This window comes from Salmo salar, chromosome 10 (assembly GCF_965601325.2).
Source record: "Salmo salar chromosome 10, fSalSal1, whole genome shotgun sequence".
Lineage (NCBI taxonomy): Eukaryota > Metazoa > Chordata > Actinopteri > Salmoniformes > Salmonidae > Salmo > Salmo salar.
The window spans coordinates 78594806-78615701 of NC_138300.1; the positions used below are offsets into that span (position 1 = coordinate 78594806).

The 20896-nt window shown below is 39.3% G+C and overlaps 1 protein-coding gene across 1 annotated transcript in view; it reads left to right on the top strand.

Moving 5' to 3' along the window:
* LOC106561036 (chemokine-like protein TAFA-5) overlaps positions 1–20896 on the top strand; it is a 148480-nt gene that overhangs the window by 102144 nt on the left and 25440 nt on the right. Inside the window, exon 3 of the mRNA XM_014124602.3 lies at positions 4841–4968. Coding sequence (XP_013980077.1) covers positions 4841–4968 — 128 coding nt within the window. The remainder of the gene's footprint in view (positions 1–4840; positions 4969–20896) is intronic.

The following is a 20896-nucleotide window of genomic DNA, read 5'->3' on the forward strand; positions in this document are numbered from 1 at the left end:
TCTTTCTGTAACTCTCTGTGGTTCTAAAGCAGTAGTTGTTTAGTAAACTGTCAGAAACATTCAAATGCTTGACCACGCTGTAGGTCATGTTTGTTACCATCAATATTTGCTTTGTGGACTTCACCGGACAGATACTGCTCTCCAGTTTTGTGATGAAACAAACATGTGGTTGAATTTATTTCGTCACTCTGTGATTGTTGTCTTTTTATTATCTCGGCATTATTATATATCATATGGCGTATGAACAAATGGGCTCCGCTACTGACACACACAAACACCTTTCACCTTGTTTGATAAGGTCTAATCTCGGATACCCAGAACTTAAATTCTCACAAAAGTTGTCATTCCTATTTAACTTCTGTGGGGAATGACATTAACAATTGTGATTTCCATTTTGTGAAGGAAGGAAGCAAAGTCTCCTCCCTCGCAAAAGGAACTCTCGGCCAAATCCCTCCCTTTCGCTAATTTCACCTGTGTTTCTGATCTGTGTAGACGCACGTGTGAAGCAGTAAACATGGAAGAAGTGAGTGAGGATGTTTTCAACCAAGCTATTTTGAATCTTAGCAGTGTCCATTCCATAGTCCCAGTCGGTATTAGATAGAACGGGAAAACAACCTGTGGTTACCTCAGTTACCCCATTGGTTCACAGCAAAATATTGACCCTTTTCAAACACAATTTGATTGTTGTCGGGGGTAATATAACTACCGCTCACAGGGCTTGAAATCACCACCCCAGTTTAAATGCCGCCTTTGCGTAATCCTGATTCCTCCAAATAATCAATTAAGAAAACCCAAAACGAAGAACTACTGCTGCTTGTAATCACATAATTCTACAGATTATTGACAGATTCTTGCCGTTTACACGTGAATCTGACCACGACGGATTTGATAAGGTCGAGGGAGCCTTGCCGCAAACCATCATGAGATCTAAGCCCAAGCATTGGTTGGTTCCCTCCAGTGGGCTGTGCATAATTACAACCAGAGCTCAGATGGTGTACAGCAGTGTACTGATCATTAGAGTGTTCCTGTTTCATAACTTTAATGATCATGGTATTTCATGCATAACATGTCCCCTGTCCATCCATGTGCTGCAAATCCTACATTCTCTGTTTATCACACACTTTATCTTGCATCCTCCATTAAGGACACTGAAGTCCCTGTGTCAGTGTATATAATAGATTATTCTCTTTCTCTCTCCTCTCTTTGTCACTTACTCTTTCTCGCTCCCTCTCTCTCCCCTCTGTCTCTCTCTATTTCCTTGTCTGTACACAGGTGTTTTTCTAGTTTCCCAGCTAGCACATAACGTTCTGAGAACCTTTCCTAGAGCTTGGTGAGAGTGTGGTTGTCCTATGGTTATTTTGCATACAACCGTCTCACAATGTTCTGAGAATGGTGCAGAATAGTTGCTTGGCTTTGGTACATCCTCCGCAAATTTAAGGAAGTTGACAAAATAATTTTATTTTCTTGGTCTTTCATTACTTTAACAGAACGTTTCCTAAAAGTTCAAACATGATTACATTTAATTGAATTTTTGGTAATGTTCTAGGAACTGTCTCCAACTGGTTTGCTATTGGGAATGTTCTCAAATAGTTCTGAGAACGTTAAGAAACAACGTTATTCTGTGGTTATTTCAGTACTTCAGCAAAACCTTTTCCTACAGGTTTCCTCATGTTTCTATTTAAAGTAATGTTTTCAAATTGTTCACCGAAAACATTAAGAAACAATGTTATTCTGTGGTTATTTCAGGACTTCAGCATAACGTTTCCTACAGGTTTCCTCATGGTTCGAATTAAAGTCATGTATTTAGAACATTAAGAAAACTTTACAGTAAAAAACAGAACGTTCTTTGAACATGACTAATGTTATCATCTAAGAATGTTATTTAAAAACATACACTAAGTATACCAAACATTAGGAACAACTTTATAATATTGAGTTGCACTCATGTTGATTCCAATGCTTCCCACAGTTGTGCCAAGTTGGCTGGTGGACCATTCTTGATACGCAGCGAAACTGTTGAGCATGAAAAACCAAGCAGCGTTGCAGCTTTTGACTCAAACCTATGCTCCTGGCACCTACTACCATACCCATTTCAAAGGCACTTAAATATTTTGTCTTGCCCATTCACCCTCTGAATGGCACACATACACAATCCATGTCTCAATTGTCTTAAGGCTTAAAAATACTTCTTTAACCTTTCTCCTCCCCTTCCTTTTCACTGATTGAAGTTGTTTTAACAAGTGACATCAATGACCACGTTTACATGCACAGAGTATTCCGAATAGTAGCCCATATCCCGCTTAAGGTCTTATTCGGGATAGCTGTTCATATTCACCTTTGATATCCCACTCATGAGTATCCCTGTTACCATGAATAAACACAATATTCCTAATTTAAGTTCATATGGGTTAAATGGAATAGTAACTGACATATGGACACTGACTGTAGGCCTATAACCTCTCACATGTAGCCAAATATAATATTAACTCCTGCAGAATAAGGAATTTCTTGCAGTGAAATTATACAGCAACTGTTATTTTTTTATCAGGAACAGGAGAGGAGAAATATGATTTCTTGAATGCACGTGTAATGTGTTATCTTTAACACTGTTATGCAAGCAGACAGTATTTCAACCACATAAAATATACACCAAAGACGAACTGAAGTCTTATCAGAAACATTTTTAGTCATTTTATCATCTTTTCATTTCCTTCAAACCTGTCAAACTGATGACATTTGAACACTTTGCACAGGACCAATCTTTCCACTGTTTTGGAGTTATGTTTTCTCCAGGGTCCCTAAAGGAAATAGACAACTTTAGTGGTGTTAATTAGATTACTAATGCATTCATTCTTTTGATGTAAGACATTATTCTGGTGAGTACTGCTTTATTTAGTCTTCTGGGGCTAAAGTTATGACAGAAGAAAAGCTGCATGTGTCAAACCATAGTTGACAAACAAATGGCCTACCAAAAGTCGTAATTATAATGTGGCCTACCAAATATCGGAAATTACAAGTAGAAACTTAATTTAAATGATAGTAAATCTATTATAGTTGTCACGTCCTGACCAGTAAAAGGGGTTATTTGTTATTGTAATTTGGTCAGGGCGTGGCAAGGGGTGTTTGTTTTGTGTGTTTCGGGGTTTTTGGTTTATGTTCTATGATTTCTATTTCTATGTGGGTTTTCTAGTCTTTCTATTTCTATGTTAGTTTTGGGAATGACCTCCAATTAGAAGCAGCTGGTTGTCGTTGCTTCTAATTGGAGGCCATATTTAAGTGGGTTTATTTTCTGTTGTGTTTGTGGGTGGTTGTTTCTATGTACAACTGTGTAGCCTTACAGGACTGTTTTCATCGTTGTTTGTTATTTTTGTTGTGTTCACGTTTATCCAAATAAAATAAGGAAGTTGAGCACGATACCCGCTGCGTTTGGTCCGATCATTACGACGCTTCTGACAATAGTAGGCTGAATTATTATGGAATTATTATGGTGGATCAAACTGCGCAGGTAGCCTACTTTTTGAAGTGAGTTGTTTGACAATCAGATGAAAACATCATCACACAACACCCATGATATGCGAAACTGAGCCTGCGCAGACCACAAAAACAACAGTAAACTGGATAAGGTGTTTATAAGCTTCAACTTGAATAATGATTGGATATTGGTATGCATGTAAACGTGGTCAATAAGGGATCATAGCTTTCACTTGGATTCACCTGGTCAGTCTATGTAATGGAAATAGCAGGTGTTGTTAATGTTTTGTATACTCAGTGTATACATTCCGTTCCCAGCATCAACAAAACTCTATCTATCCTCTATCTTGTTAAGTGTGTTGGCCATACCCACTAATTGGCCACATCTTAATGAGTGCCCGTTTCCTTTGAAATGGGGTCTGTTTGAAAAGAAAATGAACAGCTTTTTATGAGTGAAAAAACATGCTAGTTCCATCTTGGTGGTAAAGTGGACTAATTCCATCGATAGAGAATAAAATATCATAGTTTGAATCTCACTCACGCCATGCCACAATAAAAAATAAATGTGTTTACATGATTAATGCCTAAGTAAATTCATTTCCAGGGTGTCCTATCTGTGCTTTGAGTTCAAAACAGTTATCCTAAAATAAGCTAGCAGTGTTATTAAAAGTCTTGTTGAAACATTCAGTTCAAGTTAAGAAGGTTAATCAAAAACCTCAAGATAACCCCAAAAAATCATTCAAAACATGCACTATATAACAAAACAAATAAAACATTCAAAACATTCAGAGAATGTTCTTAAAACTTTATTTAATTACCTTAAAATAACCCATAATTTTTGTTCTCAGAACGTTAATTAAACCTCCCAGGAAATATTTGCGGGAACCATAGTGAAACATTCTCAGAACCTCCCTGCAACCTAAAAAGATACGTTCCCAGAGCAGGCAAAATGTTGACTTCCATTGTCAGAACATTTAAAAAACGTTCTGTTTTACTGGTCAGAAAATGTATGGCTTTGTTTTCCGAGAACCAATGGGAAACCAAAAACATACGTTCCCACAACTTCCAAGGACCCAAATGATAGCTGGGCAGCTTGCAAAAGCAGCCTGCCAACTTCCAGACACTGCCATACGCTTTGACAGAAATTCTCTCACAGTCATTCTGCATCTGACTGGATGTACTTGGATTTTGTGAATTGATACCATTTTGTGGTTTTGTCACTAGTTAAAAATATTTCATTTAATATATTAACCATTGACTTGTGAGATAGATAGATAGATAGATAGATAGATGAGCTAATGGTATATCAGCCACAGAGCCACGGCCATAGCGAGAGTTAACCGTCCCTCTTCCTCTCCTCTTCCCACAGCTCGCATTGTGAGGAGCCGGCAGTGGTGTGATATGATGCCGTGTTTGGAAGACGAGGGCTGTGACCTCTTAGTAAACCAGTCGGGCTGGACCTGCACACAGCCTGGGGGCCGGGTGAAGACCACCACGGTAAGACAAGACTGCCAAGCCTCGTAATCACACAATCTGTCACAGTTAGAGTGACCAGAGGCCATATAGTCATAAGACCTGTCCAGGGACCTTTGTTTGGTCTTAATGTGTTTCTGGGAATGGCGTAGAGGTCCCTGTAGAAACATTCAGAGCTACCATACCATTAATTTGCTGGAGAACGTAATTGAATATGAGCCTTTGCCACCTATGTCTATGTGGTCATTGTCTGATATAATCAGTTGTTTGTATGACTGCATCACTTAGCTATTTGAATGTGTTACAGTATGTGTTATTTGTGTCTATATGTGGTAACAGAAAGAAAACCAAAGCTTAAGTTTGTTGATTAAATAATTGTCACTCATGCACACTTAACGTCACTCACTGAATGGTGCTTCTGTCGCTATCTTGTCAGGGCATCAATTTCACTGCTGATTAAGGAGCTCCATTTCAATAGCTTCATTATGCAGCATTAATTTGCATCCTTATCATTGGCATGTTGTCTGATGTTCATAAATGTAGCAGAAGGTTGTGCATTTAAATCTACGCCACATGCACTGCAGCTAATCAACCTAATATACACTACCGTTCAAAAGTTTGGGGTCACTTAGAAATGTCCTTGTTTTTGAAAGAAAAGCACATTTTTTGTCCATTAAAATAACACAAATTGATCAGAAATGCAGTGTAGACATTGCTAATGTTGTAAATGACTTGAAGCTGGAAACGCATAGGCATAGGCATACAGAGGCCTCTTATCAGCAACCATCACTCCTGTGTTCCAATGGCACATTGTGTTAGCTTATCCAAGTTTATCATTTTAAAAGGCTAATTGATCATTAGAAAACCCTTCTGAAATTATGTTAGCACAGCTGAATCCTGTTGTCCTGATTAAAGAAGCAATAAATCTGGCCTTCTTTAGACTAGTTGAGTATCTGGAGCATCAGCATTTGTGGGTTAGATTACAGGCTTAAAATTGTCAAAAACAAATAAATTTCTTCTGAAACTCGTCAGTCTATTCAAAATCTGAGAAATGAAGGCTATTCCATGCGAGAAATTTCTAAGAAACTGAAGATCTCGTACAATGCTGTGTACTACTCCCTTCACAGAACAGCGCAAACTAGCTCTAACCAGAATAGAAATTGGAGTGGGAGGCCCCGGTGCACAACTGAGCAAGAGGCCAAGTACATTAGAGTGTCTAGTTTGAGAAACAGACGCCTGTTTATAGTACCCGCAAAACACCAGTCTCAACGCCAACAGTGAAGAGGCGACTCCGGGATGCTGGCCTTCTAGGCAAAGTTCCTCTGTCCAGTGTCTGTGTTCTTTTGCCCATCTTAATCTTTTCTTTTTATTGGCCAGTCTGAGATATGGCTTTTTCTTCGCAACTCTGCCTAGAAGGCCAGCATCCCGGAGTCACCTCTTCACTGTTGACGTTGAGCCTGGTGTTTTGCGGGTACTATTTAATGAAGCTGCCAGTTGAGGACTTGTGAGGCGTCTGATGCTCCAGATACTCAACTAGTCTAAAGAAGGCCAGTTTTAATGCTTCTTTACTCAGCACAACCATTTTCAGCTGTACTAACATAATTGCAAAAGGTTTTTCTAATGATCAATTAGCCTTTTAAAATGATACTCTTGGATTAGCTAACACAACGTGCCATTGGAACACAGGAGTGATGTTTTCTGATAATGGGCCTCTGTACGCCTATGTAGTTATTCCATAAAAAAAGAAGCCGTTTCCAGCTACAACAGTCATTTACAACATTACCAATGTCTACACTGTATTTCTGATCAATTTTGATGTTATTTTAATGGACAAGAAATGTGCTTTTCTTTCAAAAACAAGAACATTTTTAAGTGACCCCAATCTTTTGAACGGTAGTGTATAAATAACATTTGTACATGCTTAAAGAAGGCATTAACTGAATTTGAATAATTTACAAATGTGTTATAGCATCTAACATACACATCCTCCTAACATGCATATATAGGGGTCTGCCAACTATTGTAAAAATCTGTGATATTCTTCTGCATTGTAAAGAATCAGGCAGAATTCGCTGAATTTCCATCTAGAAGTGTCTTGAAGGCTGAAGGGTAGTCATGCATGCTCAGGTCCTCAGTGCCATGGTTCGCGGGCTGAGACAGGAGGCTGGTGGGCTGTGAGTCTAGCCACTGAATAATGAAACCTGTCAACCCAAGGATCGCTTTCAAAGTCAAGCATTTTATGTGCAGAAATCCTATGTTCAGGTACCATTGCTTTTAATGAGTCTTTTTTTAAAGATGGACAGGGGTCAAGGGAGCTGCTAACCCTGTAAATTCTGTTTCAAATAACTCACAGTTGTGTCTTGGTGGACAATTAGAGCCATCTACTGTATGGCGGCAGCAGACTCCATTCTCTGCCAATTGTGGACGATGCTAAGGGATTCAGCTATGTAACCACAAGGCTTTAACAGGGACAAACAAACAAGCATATTTTTCTAACTTAACTACAAACAGACCTCCGAAGTTAAGCCCTGCCAGGGATGTTGTTATAGAATAAATTTGACTCAATTACATTGAACCCCTTTGCCAAAGGATTGTGCAAGTCACAGTAATGTAACCAGTGACAATTTCAACAGATTGTCTCAAAACAATTTATCTTATAAACACATACAGGACATTAACACATTACAATCAGGTTACCAAAATGTTTATGCATTTTCCATGTGTTACTACGCTGTAACGATGTGCGCTGAGAGTCAGGAAGCAAGTTCAGTGAGTGAGTGTTTTAATAAATAAACGCAACATAAAACAAGAAACGAACAACGCACAGAGTTCACACTGGAACAGAAACAATGACGCCTGGGGAAGGAACCAAAGGGAGTGAGTCCAGGTGAGTCTGATGATGCGCAGGAGCGTGTAATGATGGTGACAGGTGTGCGCCATAATGAGCAGCCTGGTGACCTAGAGGCCGGAGAGGGAGCACATGTGACATACACATTTATTTGATTATACAGTACTAAGTAGCACACAATGATTCTTGGACCCAGAAGAATCAGGAGTGGTTATGTCAAACCGTCCTTACATACTTAAAAAATGTCTGAGTCATGGAGCTACACAAGGGCTGTGTTTAACTTCTATGGGCTAGGTGGGACGTTTGTGTCCCAACCTAGTCAACAGCCAGTGGAATCGCGTGGCGCGAAATACAAATACCTCAAAAATGCTATTACTTCAATTTCTCAAACATATGACTATTTTACACCATTTTAAAGACAAGACTCTCGTTAATCTAACCACATTGTCTGATTTCAAAAAGGCTTTACAGCGAAAGCAAAACATTAGATTATGTCAGGAGAGTACCCTGCCAAAAATAATCACACAGCCATTTTCAAAGCAAGCATATATGTCACATAAACCAAAACCACAGCTAAATGCAGCACTAACCTTTGAAGATCTTCATCAGATGACTCTCCTAGGACATTATGTTATACAATACATGCATGTTTTGTTCAATACCAAGTTCCCGTGAAGCAATTGTATTGATAGGCCACCACAACATACCAAGAATGTCCTCATTAACAAGGGGTAGTCTATGTTAAAACCTCTTATGGATCCCTTCACGCGCCAATCCCTTTAGCTGGATTGATTTGACAACATCCAGTGAAATGGCAGCGCGCCAAATTCAAACTACTGGAATATCAATATTCAACATTCACGAAAATATATGTGTAATACATTAAAATAAAGCTTAACTTCTTGTTAATACAGCCGCTGTGTCAGATTTCAAAAAGGCTTTACGGCGAAAGCAGACCTTTCGCATACAAACACATGAAAATCATATTTGAACCAGGCAGGTGTGCCACAAAAGTCAGAAATAGCAATATAATTAATGCCTTACCTTTGAAGATCTTCTTCTGTTGGCACTCCAAAATGTCCCAGAAACATCACAAATGGTCCCTTTGTTCGATAATGTCCTTCTTTATGTCCCAAAAATGTCAATTTATTTGGCGTGTTTGATTCAGAATGACTTTAGGAATGAGGAACATTGACAAACCATTCAGTAACCATTCAGAATAAACATTTCAGTAATGTGTGTAATAGCCCTAACTAACTGATTGGATGAGTTTCGAAAAATGTATGTTATTTATCTTTGTGTAGCATAAGAATAACCAATCAATCAATGTACATGCAAAAACACAGATCTTAAAAACTATCCTAAAAAAATATCTATCTGCAGTAGAGCATGCTGGGAAATATGATAATGACGGGCGTGGTTTTGATGGGACTGTTTTGTTCTCTACAGAGTAAAACAAACATTTTCACACTCAATTCTGGTTATTAACACCAACACTGGGGTTGTTGTTCACCACTGAGTGTTAATTTAACTTCTGAATCAACATTATACATTTTACACTGAAAGATCAACACTCGGTAACACTGGCCAATTTGCTCTGTGGTCACAGGTCTGTATGTGCTTTAGTCACTTGTCATTCGTTGTCCTGCCAAGGAGTCTGGCCTCGCTGTAATAATATGGATGAGGAGTAGAGCAGGCCTTATCCTGATTAAATAAATACCTGCAGTCACACATTCCAATCACAGAGATTCTTGACACAGGCATGTATGCAGCTAATGAGCCAAATCCATTTGAAAAGCCCCTTAGTGTTATTTTTTTACTACACATACTCTAGTCTTGACCTGAATTATGTCAAAATCATGTTTTCATCAAATAAGATGATGATATTTGAATGAAACCAGATCAAAGTAGAATGACCAAAGTATGAAAAATGGCTGTTGCTGGTACGTTGATAAGTTTGATCATAAGGTTACTGGCTTCATCCACTGTGTCAAAAACTTGAATTCAGGATGCAGGATAATTGATGCTTCATGTGACATAAAATAATGCTCCTCATTTTATTACACCAATGGTCTTATTCTCTTAACTATTTTAAACAAGCACCGCCTTGTAACCATCATTGCAGAAGGTGTGTTAGCAGAGGGGTGTGGTTTACATAGCTAGCTAGCCATTCTGCTAGTGCCAAAGTTTGACTGCAGGGTGCCAGCAAATATAAATACCCGTTTCTCCTAATTATTATTGGCCAGAAAAAATACGTTTCGAAAAAAATAAGCAAAGACGTTTGATTTTATCCACATAGGCATGTGAGAGACTCCCTAAACATATGGAAGAAGGTACTCTGGTCAGATGAGACTAAAATTTAGCTTTTTGGGGAAACATTTAAATGTCTTGGAATGGCCTAGTCAAATCCCAGACCTCAATCCAATTGATTGCTGTACACCCCATGGAACCCATCCAACTTGAAGGAGCTGGAGCAGTTTTGCCTTGAAGAATGGGCAAAAATCCCAGTGGCTAGATGTGCCAGGCTAATAGAGACATACCTCAAGAGACTTGCAGCTGTAATTGCTGCAAAAGGTGGCTCTACAATGTATTGACTTTGAGGGGTGAATAGTTATGCACGCTCATGTTTTCTGTTTTGTTGTCTAATTTCTTGTTTGTTTCACAAAAAAAAATATTTTGCATCTTCCAGTGGTAGGCATGTTGTGTAAATCAAATGATACAAAGCCCCCAACAAATCAATTTTAAATCCAGGTTGTATGTCACATCCTGACCAGTAAAAGAGGTTGTTTTGTTATTGTAGTTTGGTCAGGGCGTGGCAGAGGGTGTTTGTTTAGAGTGTTTCGGGGTTTGTTGGGCTATGTTCTTGTTAGTTTATTTCTATGTTAGTTCTAGTATGTCTATTTCTATGTGGTGTTTATTGGTTGACCTTCAATTGGAAGCAGCTGCTCCTCGTTGCTTCTAATTGAAGGTCCTATTTAAGAGGGGTGTTTTGTCTATGGGATTTGTGGGTAGTTGGTTCGTGTATAGCTGTATGCCTTACAGGACTGTTCGTCGTCTTTGTATATGTGTGTTTTGTTTTGTTTTTCCTTCTTTCTGCCAAATAAAAAGAAGATGAGTATACACATTCCCGCTGCATTTTGGTCCACTTTATACAACGGCCATGACATTGTAAGGCAATAAAATAGTCAAAATGCCAAGAGGATGAATACTTTCGCAAGCCACTGTATTTTACACACATCATAGGTGTCCATTACAATATATTCAATAATTGTAATGCGTTACTTGTCACCAGTACTTGTGAATAAAACTAAATACATTGTGCTACATACAGTATGCGCCTACAGTAGAAACGACAACATGATATACAGAAAATAAGGAACTTACTTTGGTGGGGACACACATGTACAAAGTTATTATTTGTAAGGAAAACAAGGAAGGCAAAGGGAGCGCCAGCAAGAAAATGTTTCAATTCTTGCAAGACTCCGCAAATATATGCATACTTGATCTGTACAAACATGAGTGAAGTGCGGTGGGCTCTCCTCGAAGAGAGAAGTTTATCCTGCTCAGTAAAGCCTCAAACATAAATTGTCCGCAACGCTGAATGTGAATTAATGAGGAGGCGGAACACACCTCAATTACAACTGTTGAAATTGACAAGTTGAAACACAGCCTATGCAAAGATAATTAGCAGGCAGCGCGTGTTAACTGTCCTGTTGCGTAATAATCACATTATGGAACAATGAGTGCATTCTGACATCACGTGCATAAAACAACTCATGCTGGGGCGACCGTTAGAGATTTTTGGAACTCACATGTGAAAAGTTAAAAGTTAATAGTTAAATAGTGCAATTTCTTTCCTTCTTAACCTCTCTAGGCTAGGCGGGACGAATTCGTCCCACCTACGTAACAGCCACTGCTATCCTGTGGCGCGATTTTCAAAACCTTAAAAATCCTATTACTTCAATTTCTCAAACATATGACTATTTTACAGCCATTTAACCTGTTAGGGCTAGGGGGCAGCATTGACACGGCTGGATAAAAAACATACCCGATTTAATCTGGTTACCACTCCTACTCAGTAACTAGAATATGCATATACTTATTACATATGGATAGAAAACACCCTAAATTTTCTAAAACTGTTTGAATGGTGTCTGTGAGTATAACAGAACTCAAATGGCAGGTCAAAACCTGAGAGATTCCTTTACAGGAAGTGGCCTGTCTGACCATTTGTTGAACTTCTTTTCCATCTCTATCATTTACTAAGGATCTCTGCTCTAACGTGACACTTCCCACGTCGTCCATAGGCGCTCAGAGCCCGGGAAAAAACAGAATGTCGTCATTCCAGCCCCAGGCTGAAACACATTATCGCCTTTCTCAAGTGGCCCATCAAGAGACACTAGCTTATGCGCGTGACCCCGACCGCCCCCGCCTTTGGGATTTTTTCCTCTGTTTGCCGAAAAGGAGATTCCCTGTTGGAATATTATCGCTTTCTACGAGAAAAATGTCGTAAAAATTGATTTTAAACAGCGATTGACATGCTTCGAAGTACGGTAATGGAATACTTAGAATTTTATTGTCACGAATTGCGCCAAGCGCGTGACACTTCTTTAATATTTCGGATAGTGTCTGGAACGCACGAACAAAACGCCGCTATTCGGATATAACGATGGATTATTTTGGACCAAACCAACATTTGTTATTGAAGTAGCTGTCCTGGGTGTGTATTCTGACGAAGACAACAAAAGGTAATGAAATTTTTATAATAGTAAATATGATTATGGTGAGTGCTAAACTTGCCGGGTGTCTAAATAGCGAGCCCGTGATGCCTGGGCTATGTACTTAGAATATTGCAAAATGTGCTTTCACCAAAAAGCTATTTTAAAATCGGACATATCGAGTGCATAGAGGAGGTCTGTATCTATAATTCTTAAAATAATTGTTATGCTTTTTGTGAACGTTTATCGTGAGTAATTTAGTAAAATGTTAGCGAATTCCCCGGAAGTTTGCGGGGGGTATGCTAGTTCTGAACGTCACATGCTAATGTAAAAAGCTGGTTTTTGATATAAATATGAACTTGATTGAACAAAACATGCATGTATTGTATAACATAATGTCCTAGGGTTGTCATCTGATGAAGATCATCAAAGGTGAGTGCTTCATTTAGCTGTCTTCTGGGTTTTGGTGACATTATATGCTGGCTTGAAAAATGGGTGTCTGATTATTTCTGGCTTGGTACTCTGCTGACATAATCTGATGTTTTGCTTTCGTTGTAAAGCCTTTTTGAAATCGGACAGTGTGCTTAGATTAACGAGAGTCTTATCTTTAAATGGCTGTAAAATAGTCATATGTTTGAGAAATTGAAGTAATAGGATTTTTAAGGTTTTGAAAATCGCGCCACAGGATAGCCGTGGCTGTTACGTAGGTGGGACGAATTCGTCCCGCCTAGCCTAGAGAGGTTAAAGATAAGACTCTCGTTAATCTAACCACACTGTCCGATTTCAAAAAGGCTTTACAACGAAAGCAAAACATTAGATTATGTCAGCAGAGTACCAAGCCAGAAATAATCAGACACCCATTTTTCAAGCTAGCATATAATGTCACAAAAACCCAGAAGACAGCTAAATGCAGCACTAACCTTTGATGATCTTCATCAGATGACACACCTAGGACATTATGTTATACAATACATGCATGTTTTGTTCAATCAAGTTCATATTTATATCAAAAAACAGCTTTTTACATTAGCATGTGACGTTCAGAACTAGCATACCCCCCGCAAACTTCCGGGGAATTTACTAACAATTTACTAAATTACTCACGATAAACGTTCACAAAAAGCATAACAATTATTTTAAGAATTATAGATACAGACCTCCTCTATGCACTCGATATGTCCGATTTTAAAATAGCTTTTTGGTGAAAGCACATTTTGCAATATTCTAAGTACATAGCCCAGGCATCACGGGCTCGCTATTTAGACACCCGGCAAGTTTAGCACTCACCATAATCATATTTACTATTATAAAAGTTTCATTACCTTTTGTTGTCTTCGTCAGAATACACACCCAGGACTGCTACTTCAATAACAAATGTTGGTTTGGTCCAAAATAATCCATCGTTATATCCGAATAGCGGCGTTTTGTTCGTGCGTTCCAGACACTATCCGAAATAGTAAAGAAGTGTCACGCGCATGGCGCAATTCGTGACAATAAAATTCTAAGTATTCCATTACCGTACTTCGAAGCATGTCAACCGCTGTTTAAAATCAATTTTTACGACATTTTTCTCGTAGAAAAGCGATAATATTCCGACAGGGAATCTCCTTTTCGGCAAACAGAGGAAAAAATCCCAAAGGCGGGGGCGGTCGGGGTCACGCGCATAAGCCAGTGTCCCTTGATCGGCCACTTGAGAAAGGCGATAATGTGTTTCAGCCTGGGGCTGGAATGACGACATTCTGTTTTTTCCCGGGCTCTGAGCGCCTATGGACGACGTGGGAAGTGTCACGTTAGAGCAGAGAACCTTAGTAAATGATAGAGATGGAAAAGAAGTTCAACAAATGGTCAGACAGGCCACTTCCTGTAAAGGAATCTCTCAGGTTTTGACCTGCCATTTGAGTTCTGTTATACTCACAGACACCATTCAAACAGTTTTAGAAAATGTAGGGTGTTTTCTATCCATATGTAATAAGTATATGCATATTCTAGTTACTGGGTAGGAGTGGTAACCAGATTAAATCGGGTATGTTTTTTATCCAGCCGTGTCAATGCTGCCCCCTAGCCCTAACAGGTTAATACTCCATGTGTATCTTCAACGATACTCTTGTCCTTACTTGCTATGCACCATATGTATCTTCAACTGTTCTCTTGCCGCTACAGTAATCTCACGTATTACTCCATGTGCATTTTCAATGATTCTCTTGTCATTAGTTACTATGAACCTATGTATCTTTCTATACAAATATAGAATAGTACCTCGTGCTATTATCAGTGGCTACAGACCATGTAGACACTCCTAATCTCCCGTATTGCCCCATGTGCATCTTCAATGATTCTCCTGTTGTTACTTCCTATTTTTTTTTATCATTTTTTTGTCAGCGGGCAAACGTACAAAATCAGCAGGGGATCAAATACTTTTTTCCCTCACTGTATGTGTATAGAAAAATACATATGGTGAATATGTATTTTTCTATACATATACAGTTAGGGAAAAAAGTATTTCATCTCCTGCTGATTTTGTACGTTTGCCCACTGACAAAAAAATGATCAGTCTATAATTTTAATAGTAGGTTTATTTGAACAGTGAGAGACAGAATAACAACAAAAAAATCCAGAAAAACACATGTCAAAAATGTTATAAATTGATTTGGACTTTAATGAGGGAAATAAGGATTTGACCCCTCTGCAAAACATAACTTAGTACTTGGTGGCAAAACCCTTGTTGGCAATCACAGAGGTCAGACGTTTCTTGTAGTTGGCCACCAGGTTTGCACACATCTCAGGAGGGATTTTGTCCCACTTCTCTTTGCAGATCTTCTCCAAGTCATTAAGGTTTCGAGGTTGACGTTTGGCAACTCGAACCTTCAGCTCCCTCCACAGATTTTCTATGGTATTAAGGTCTGGAGACTGGCTAGGCCACTCCAGGACCTTAAAACCTGTTAGGGCTAGGGGGCAGTATTGACACGGCTGGATAAAAAACATACCCGATTTAATCTGGTTACCACTCCTACCCAGTAACTAGAATATGCATATACTTATTACATATGGATAGAAAACACCCTAAATTTTCTAAAACTGTTTCACTTTTTCCTCAAGACACTATCCGAAGTGTAAATAAGGGTCACGAGCATGGCGCATTTCGTGACAAAAGATTTCTATATATTCCATTACCGTACTTCGTAATCTGTGTTTTAGTACAAAGAGAGAGAAAATAAAAACATGGTGTCGCCCTGTGCACACGCCTCAGCTCATTGTCCTCTGATAGACCACTTAACCAAAAGCGCTAAAGTTTTTCAGCCAGCGGCTGGAATAACATCATTCAGCTTTTTCCCGGGTTCTGAGAGCCTATGGGAGCCGTAGGAAGTGTCAAGTTACAGCAAAGATCCTAAATTTTCAATAAACAGAGCCAAGAAGCCCAAGGAATGGTCAGAGAGGGTACTTCCTGTACAGAATCTTCTCAGGTTTTTGCCTGCCATATGAGTTCTGTTATACTCACAGACACCATTCAAACAGTTTTAGAAACTTTAGGGTGTTTTCTATCCAAAGCCAATAATTATATGCATATTCTCGTTTCTGGGCAGTAGTAATAACCAGATTAAATCGGGTACGTTTTTTTATCCGGCCGTGTAAATACTGCCCCCTAGCTCTAACAGGTTAATGTGCTTCTTCTTGAGCCACTCCTTTGTTGCCTTGGCCGTGTGTTTTGGGTCATTGTCATGCTGGAATACCCATCCACGACCCATTTTCAATGCCCTGGCTGAGGGAAGGAGGTTCTCACCCAAGATTTGACGGTACATGGCCCTGTCCATAGTCCCTTTGATGCAGTGAAGTTGTCCTGTCCCCTTAGCAGAAAAACACCCCAAAAGCATCATGTTTCCACCTCCGTATTTGACGGTGGGGATGGTGTTCTTGGGGTCATAGGCAGCATTCCTCCTCCTCCAAACACAGCGAGTTGAGTTGATGCAAAAGAGCTCCATTTTGGTCTCATCTGACCACAACACTTTCACCCAGTTGTCCTCTGAATCATTCAGATGTTCATTGGCTAACTTTAGATGGGCAAGTATATGTGCTTTCTTGAGCAGGGGGACCTTGCGGGCACTGTAGGATTTCAGTCCTTCACGGCGTAGTGTGTTACCAATTGTTTTCTTGGTGACTATGGTCCTAGCTGCCTTGAGATCATTGACAAGATCCTCCCGTGTAGTTCTGGGCTGATTCCTCACCGTTCTCATGATCATTACAACTCCATGAGGTGAGACCTTGCATGGAGCCCCAGAACGAGGGAGATTGACAGTTCTTTTGTGTTTCTTCCATTTGCGAATAATCGCACTAACTGTTGTCACCTTCTCACCAAGGTGCTTGGCGATGGTCTTGTAGCCCATTCCAGCCTTGTGTAGGTCTACAATCTTGTCCCTGACATCCTTAGAGAGCTCTTTGGACTTGGCCATGGTGGAGAGTTTGGAATCTGATTGATTGATTGCTTCTGTGAACAGGTGTCTTTTATACAGGTAACAAGCTGAGATTAGGAGCACTCCCTTTAAGAGTGTGCTCCTAATCTCAGCTCGTTACCTGTATAAAAGACACCTGGGAGCCAGAAATCTTTCTGATTGAGAGGGGGTCAAATACTTATTTCCCTCATTAAAATGCAAATCAATTAATCACATTTTTGACATGCGTTTTTCTGGATTTTTTTGTTGTTATTCTGTCTCTCACTGTTCAAATAAACCTACCATAAAAATTATAGACTGATCATTTCTTTGTCAGTGGGCAAACGTACAAAATCAGCAGGGGATCAAATACGTTTTTTCCCTCACTGTAGAATAACACCTTGTGCTATTATCACACTGCAGACTCTGTAATCTCCCTTATTGTCCCATCTGCATCTTGACACCGTATGTAAATGTTATATTTCTGTTTTTATTTCAGTAAAAAAACTGTTTTTGCTTTGTCATTATGCAGTATTGTGTGTAGATTGATGAGGGGAAAAAAACGACTTAATCCATTTTAGAATAAGGCTCTAATGTAACAAAATGTTGAAATTCAAGTGTTTAAAAAAAAAATCTGACAAGCGAGCACTTAGATATGGCCATTTTCAAGTTTTCGTAAATTCTTAGAATGTTTTGGAATTAGGCATACTAAAGTGTTTATGAAAATGTCATAGCAATGTTGAGTGGGAAAGCTGCCGTGCGTTTGGAAAAGTATTAAATACAACCTAATAAAAACATGTCTCCTCCAGGAGCAGAGTCTACCAGACCGGTGTGCCATAGACAATCAGAGCTACAGTTGGCCTTTATGCAAACATCTATTTGCACAAAGGCCTGCCATCATTCACTTTGCACTGGACTGTGTGTTTACAAGCAGTTGCAACAGCGACTTTAGATCATTAGAACGCATTCGCCAAAGCCACAAGGTACACCTGAATGGATTTCTGCAAATATATGACCGACAGCTTAAATCGGTCTTATGTAGCAAAATTTGAAAGAGTGTTTTTTACATTGGATAAAAGTAGAGACACAGCTACAAAATTGTATATCATACACTACAGTGGAGGAACTATGGGAAAGTAATTTTGCTTTGAAAGTTGCTAAACTTGTAAACTCACGTTTGAGAAAATGGCCTTTGAATATTTTAGTACTACTATTGGAGAGCCCTTCTTTGTCTACACCCATTAGGCATCATTCACACCCTCTTAAACTTTAGCCCCACCCATCTCTTTAAGGGTTAATCTGAGCGTTCTGTACTAAATTGCTAGCTACTTCCAGACACATAATGAGAGAACAGCTCTCTAACCATTTTACTTGCCTTAACAGAGCTGGTTAGGCTGTTTTCATGTTATCCAGGGTGTTGGTGACTGTAACTGTGCTGCTGGCAACAATTTAATTGCGCATTCATCCGACGTTTACTGATACCGACCATATTCAACAGGTGTTAAGCGTTCATAAATTCATCAGTTATTCTGCGCTCTGGCACACTAAGATGAGCGTCTTTGTTAACACATGTAGCTAGCTAGCTAAACAATGTACCATAATTCCAATTTATGATGTTACTACCCTGCATGAATCTGCAGGTAGCTAACCAACCAGGTTCTATGGCTATAACTAGTCACGCAGTCAAGTGTCTGAGATACGACGAATAAGATCATACACATAACATTAGATAGCGAGCCAGCCAGCTAATGTTAGCTAGCTAACAGTACACTTTAAGTTGACATTAGGTTTATGCAGTTTTACAATGTGATACATTTTTTTTTAAAGCGTCGTTAGACAGGATTCCCTACACATACTGACCACCTCAAATAGACAGAAGTGTGCTATACGGCAGACCAATCCAAACTCATCTCTCGGCATGGCCAGCCCATTCATTATCTTAGCCAATCATGGCTAGCGGGAAGGTTGCTCACTTTTTCTCTGGCTTAACCAACTAGGCTCATAATTTAACAATTTTAGTTGTATTTACAGATGGCATACACGTTTGTTATTAAGGCACATGAAAGTTCACATGTTCCAGAAGCCAAAAAACACATTTTGATAAAAATAAAAAGTTCAAACGACTCTACTGTGAAGTAGTGACCCGTGACATCAGCCTAGTTTCCTGAAACGGGTCACATATGTCAATACCACTTGGGAGTCCTCTTACATTTAGGAACATACAGTCCTATTGATCAAACAACCATGAAAAGGTAGGCTCTCACTCCCTCAGTTATGCACCTCAGCAACAAAAAGATAAACGACTAATGCTAGCCAGAGAAAGATGAGCTAGCATCTAATGAAGGAACATTAGATAAGCCCTCTAAAACTAGTTGACCATCAAAATTGCAGTGATAAACGATGAGGAATTGTAGCATACTCTTCCTTATGCAGCTTGCCTGCCAACAAGGCATGCTTGTCCCAACCAAGCACCCAAAACTAACTGGTTAAAGTTGGCTAGCTTGCGAGCTAGCTACTTCCAGACAAAAATGAGAGAACACCTTACTCTGACCATTTTACTTACACTAGCAGAGCTGGTTAGGCTGTTTACATGTTATCTAGAGTGTTCATGACTAACGATTACTTTCTTTTCTTACATTTACGGACACATATTCAGTGGATGTTACTCGTTAAATCAGTTATTCTGCACTCTGGTACACTCAGACGAGTGCTCTGAAACCAGAGTGAATTTACTAACACAAGAAATATGGTAACTGGATAACAGTTGTTCAAGTTCTTGCTAGCTAACCAAATGACATCTGCATCTCAAGCTGTGTATAGCCACCGAAACATTATATGAGGGGAAAAGGTAGTTACTCACCCACTCCTCCAAGGACATGACATCCTCCTAGCAGCTAGCTAGCTATCCAGATAACATTAGGCTCCGTGTTTTTAGCTGGTTACTACATAAATAGATAAGCTAGCCTGTTAGCCACGTTATGACTGACTTGTGATCGTTGCCCTTGCTTGTTTGATTGTATTGTCATTCCCAGCCTTAGTTACATTTGTCCGTTTTGTCCAAAATGTTGAGCCATTGAAACTGAAACAGTGTATCCCGAATAGAGGCAGGAAACATTGTACCAGGCCAGTTGTGATTTACAACCTGATAGCAATATTTTTTGGACAACCAAAAAATGTATTGGTGAATTAAATGAATCATGCATTGAACTGCAGCAATCTATTCTGCCAACAATACCTTAGTGTACATCATGGAATGTTGAGGCAAATAGAACCTATTTTTAAAACCTCTTATAAAGTTGGTTTTGTAGCATAAACTGGGAATTGCATATGTTTGACTAATATTATGTTTGTATCATATCCGCAAAGTAGTTAAAATGTTGTCAGTTCCACTTTAAATGTCTTGCTAGCTACCATTGTGCTAGCAAGTTACCTAGCATTACTCAGTTGCTAGGGCAACCAACAATCAACCAGCGACCCTGACCAAAAATCTCTTTGCATATGACCAGCTTGAAAGCGGTGGGGCCAGAAGGTTTGGCACAACAAAGAATAAGACAGAGGAGTTGACTTAAGCACAATTAATCCAACTCTTCTGTCTTATTCTTTGTTGTGCCAAACCTTCTTGCCCCACCGCTTTCAAGCTGGTCATGCAAAGAGATCTTGGGCAGGGTTGCTGGTTGGTTGCCCAGGCTAGTTTCTTTGAAATATTTGCCAGTTGCTTGCCTATTCACCTAAATCAAAACACTCATCTTGTTTTGCTCCCAAAACACATTCCTTTAATGATTTATCAAAAAGTGATTATGTTCATACCCAGGAAACACAGTCACTTTTGTTTTCCAATTAACTTTAGCAAGCCTATTTATCCCCCCAAAATGACAGATAACAAAATGCATTATATTAAAACCCAAGAATTGGTTAATGTAATCTCACATTCACACTATTTTTAGATGCAATGAAAGTTCTTA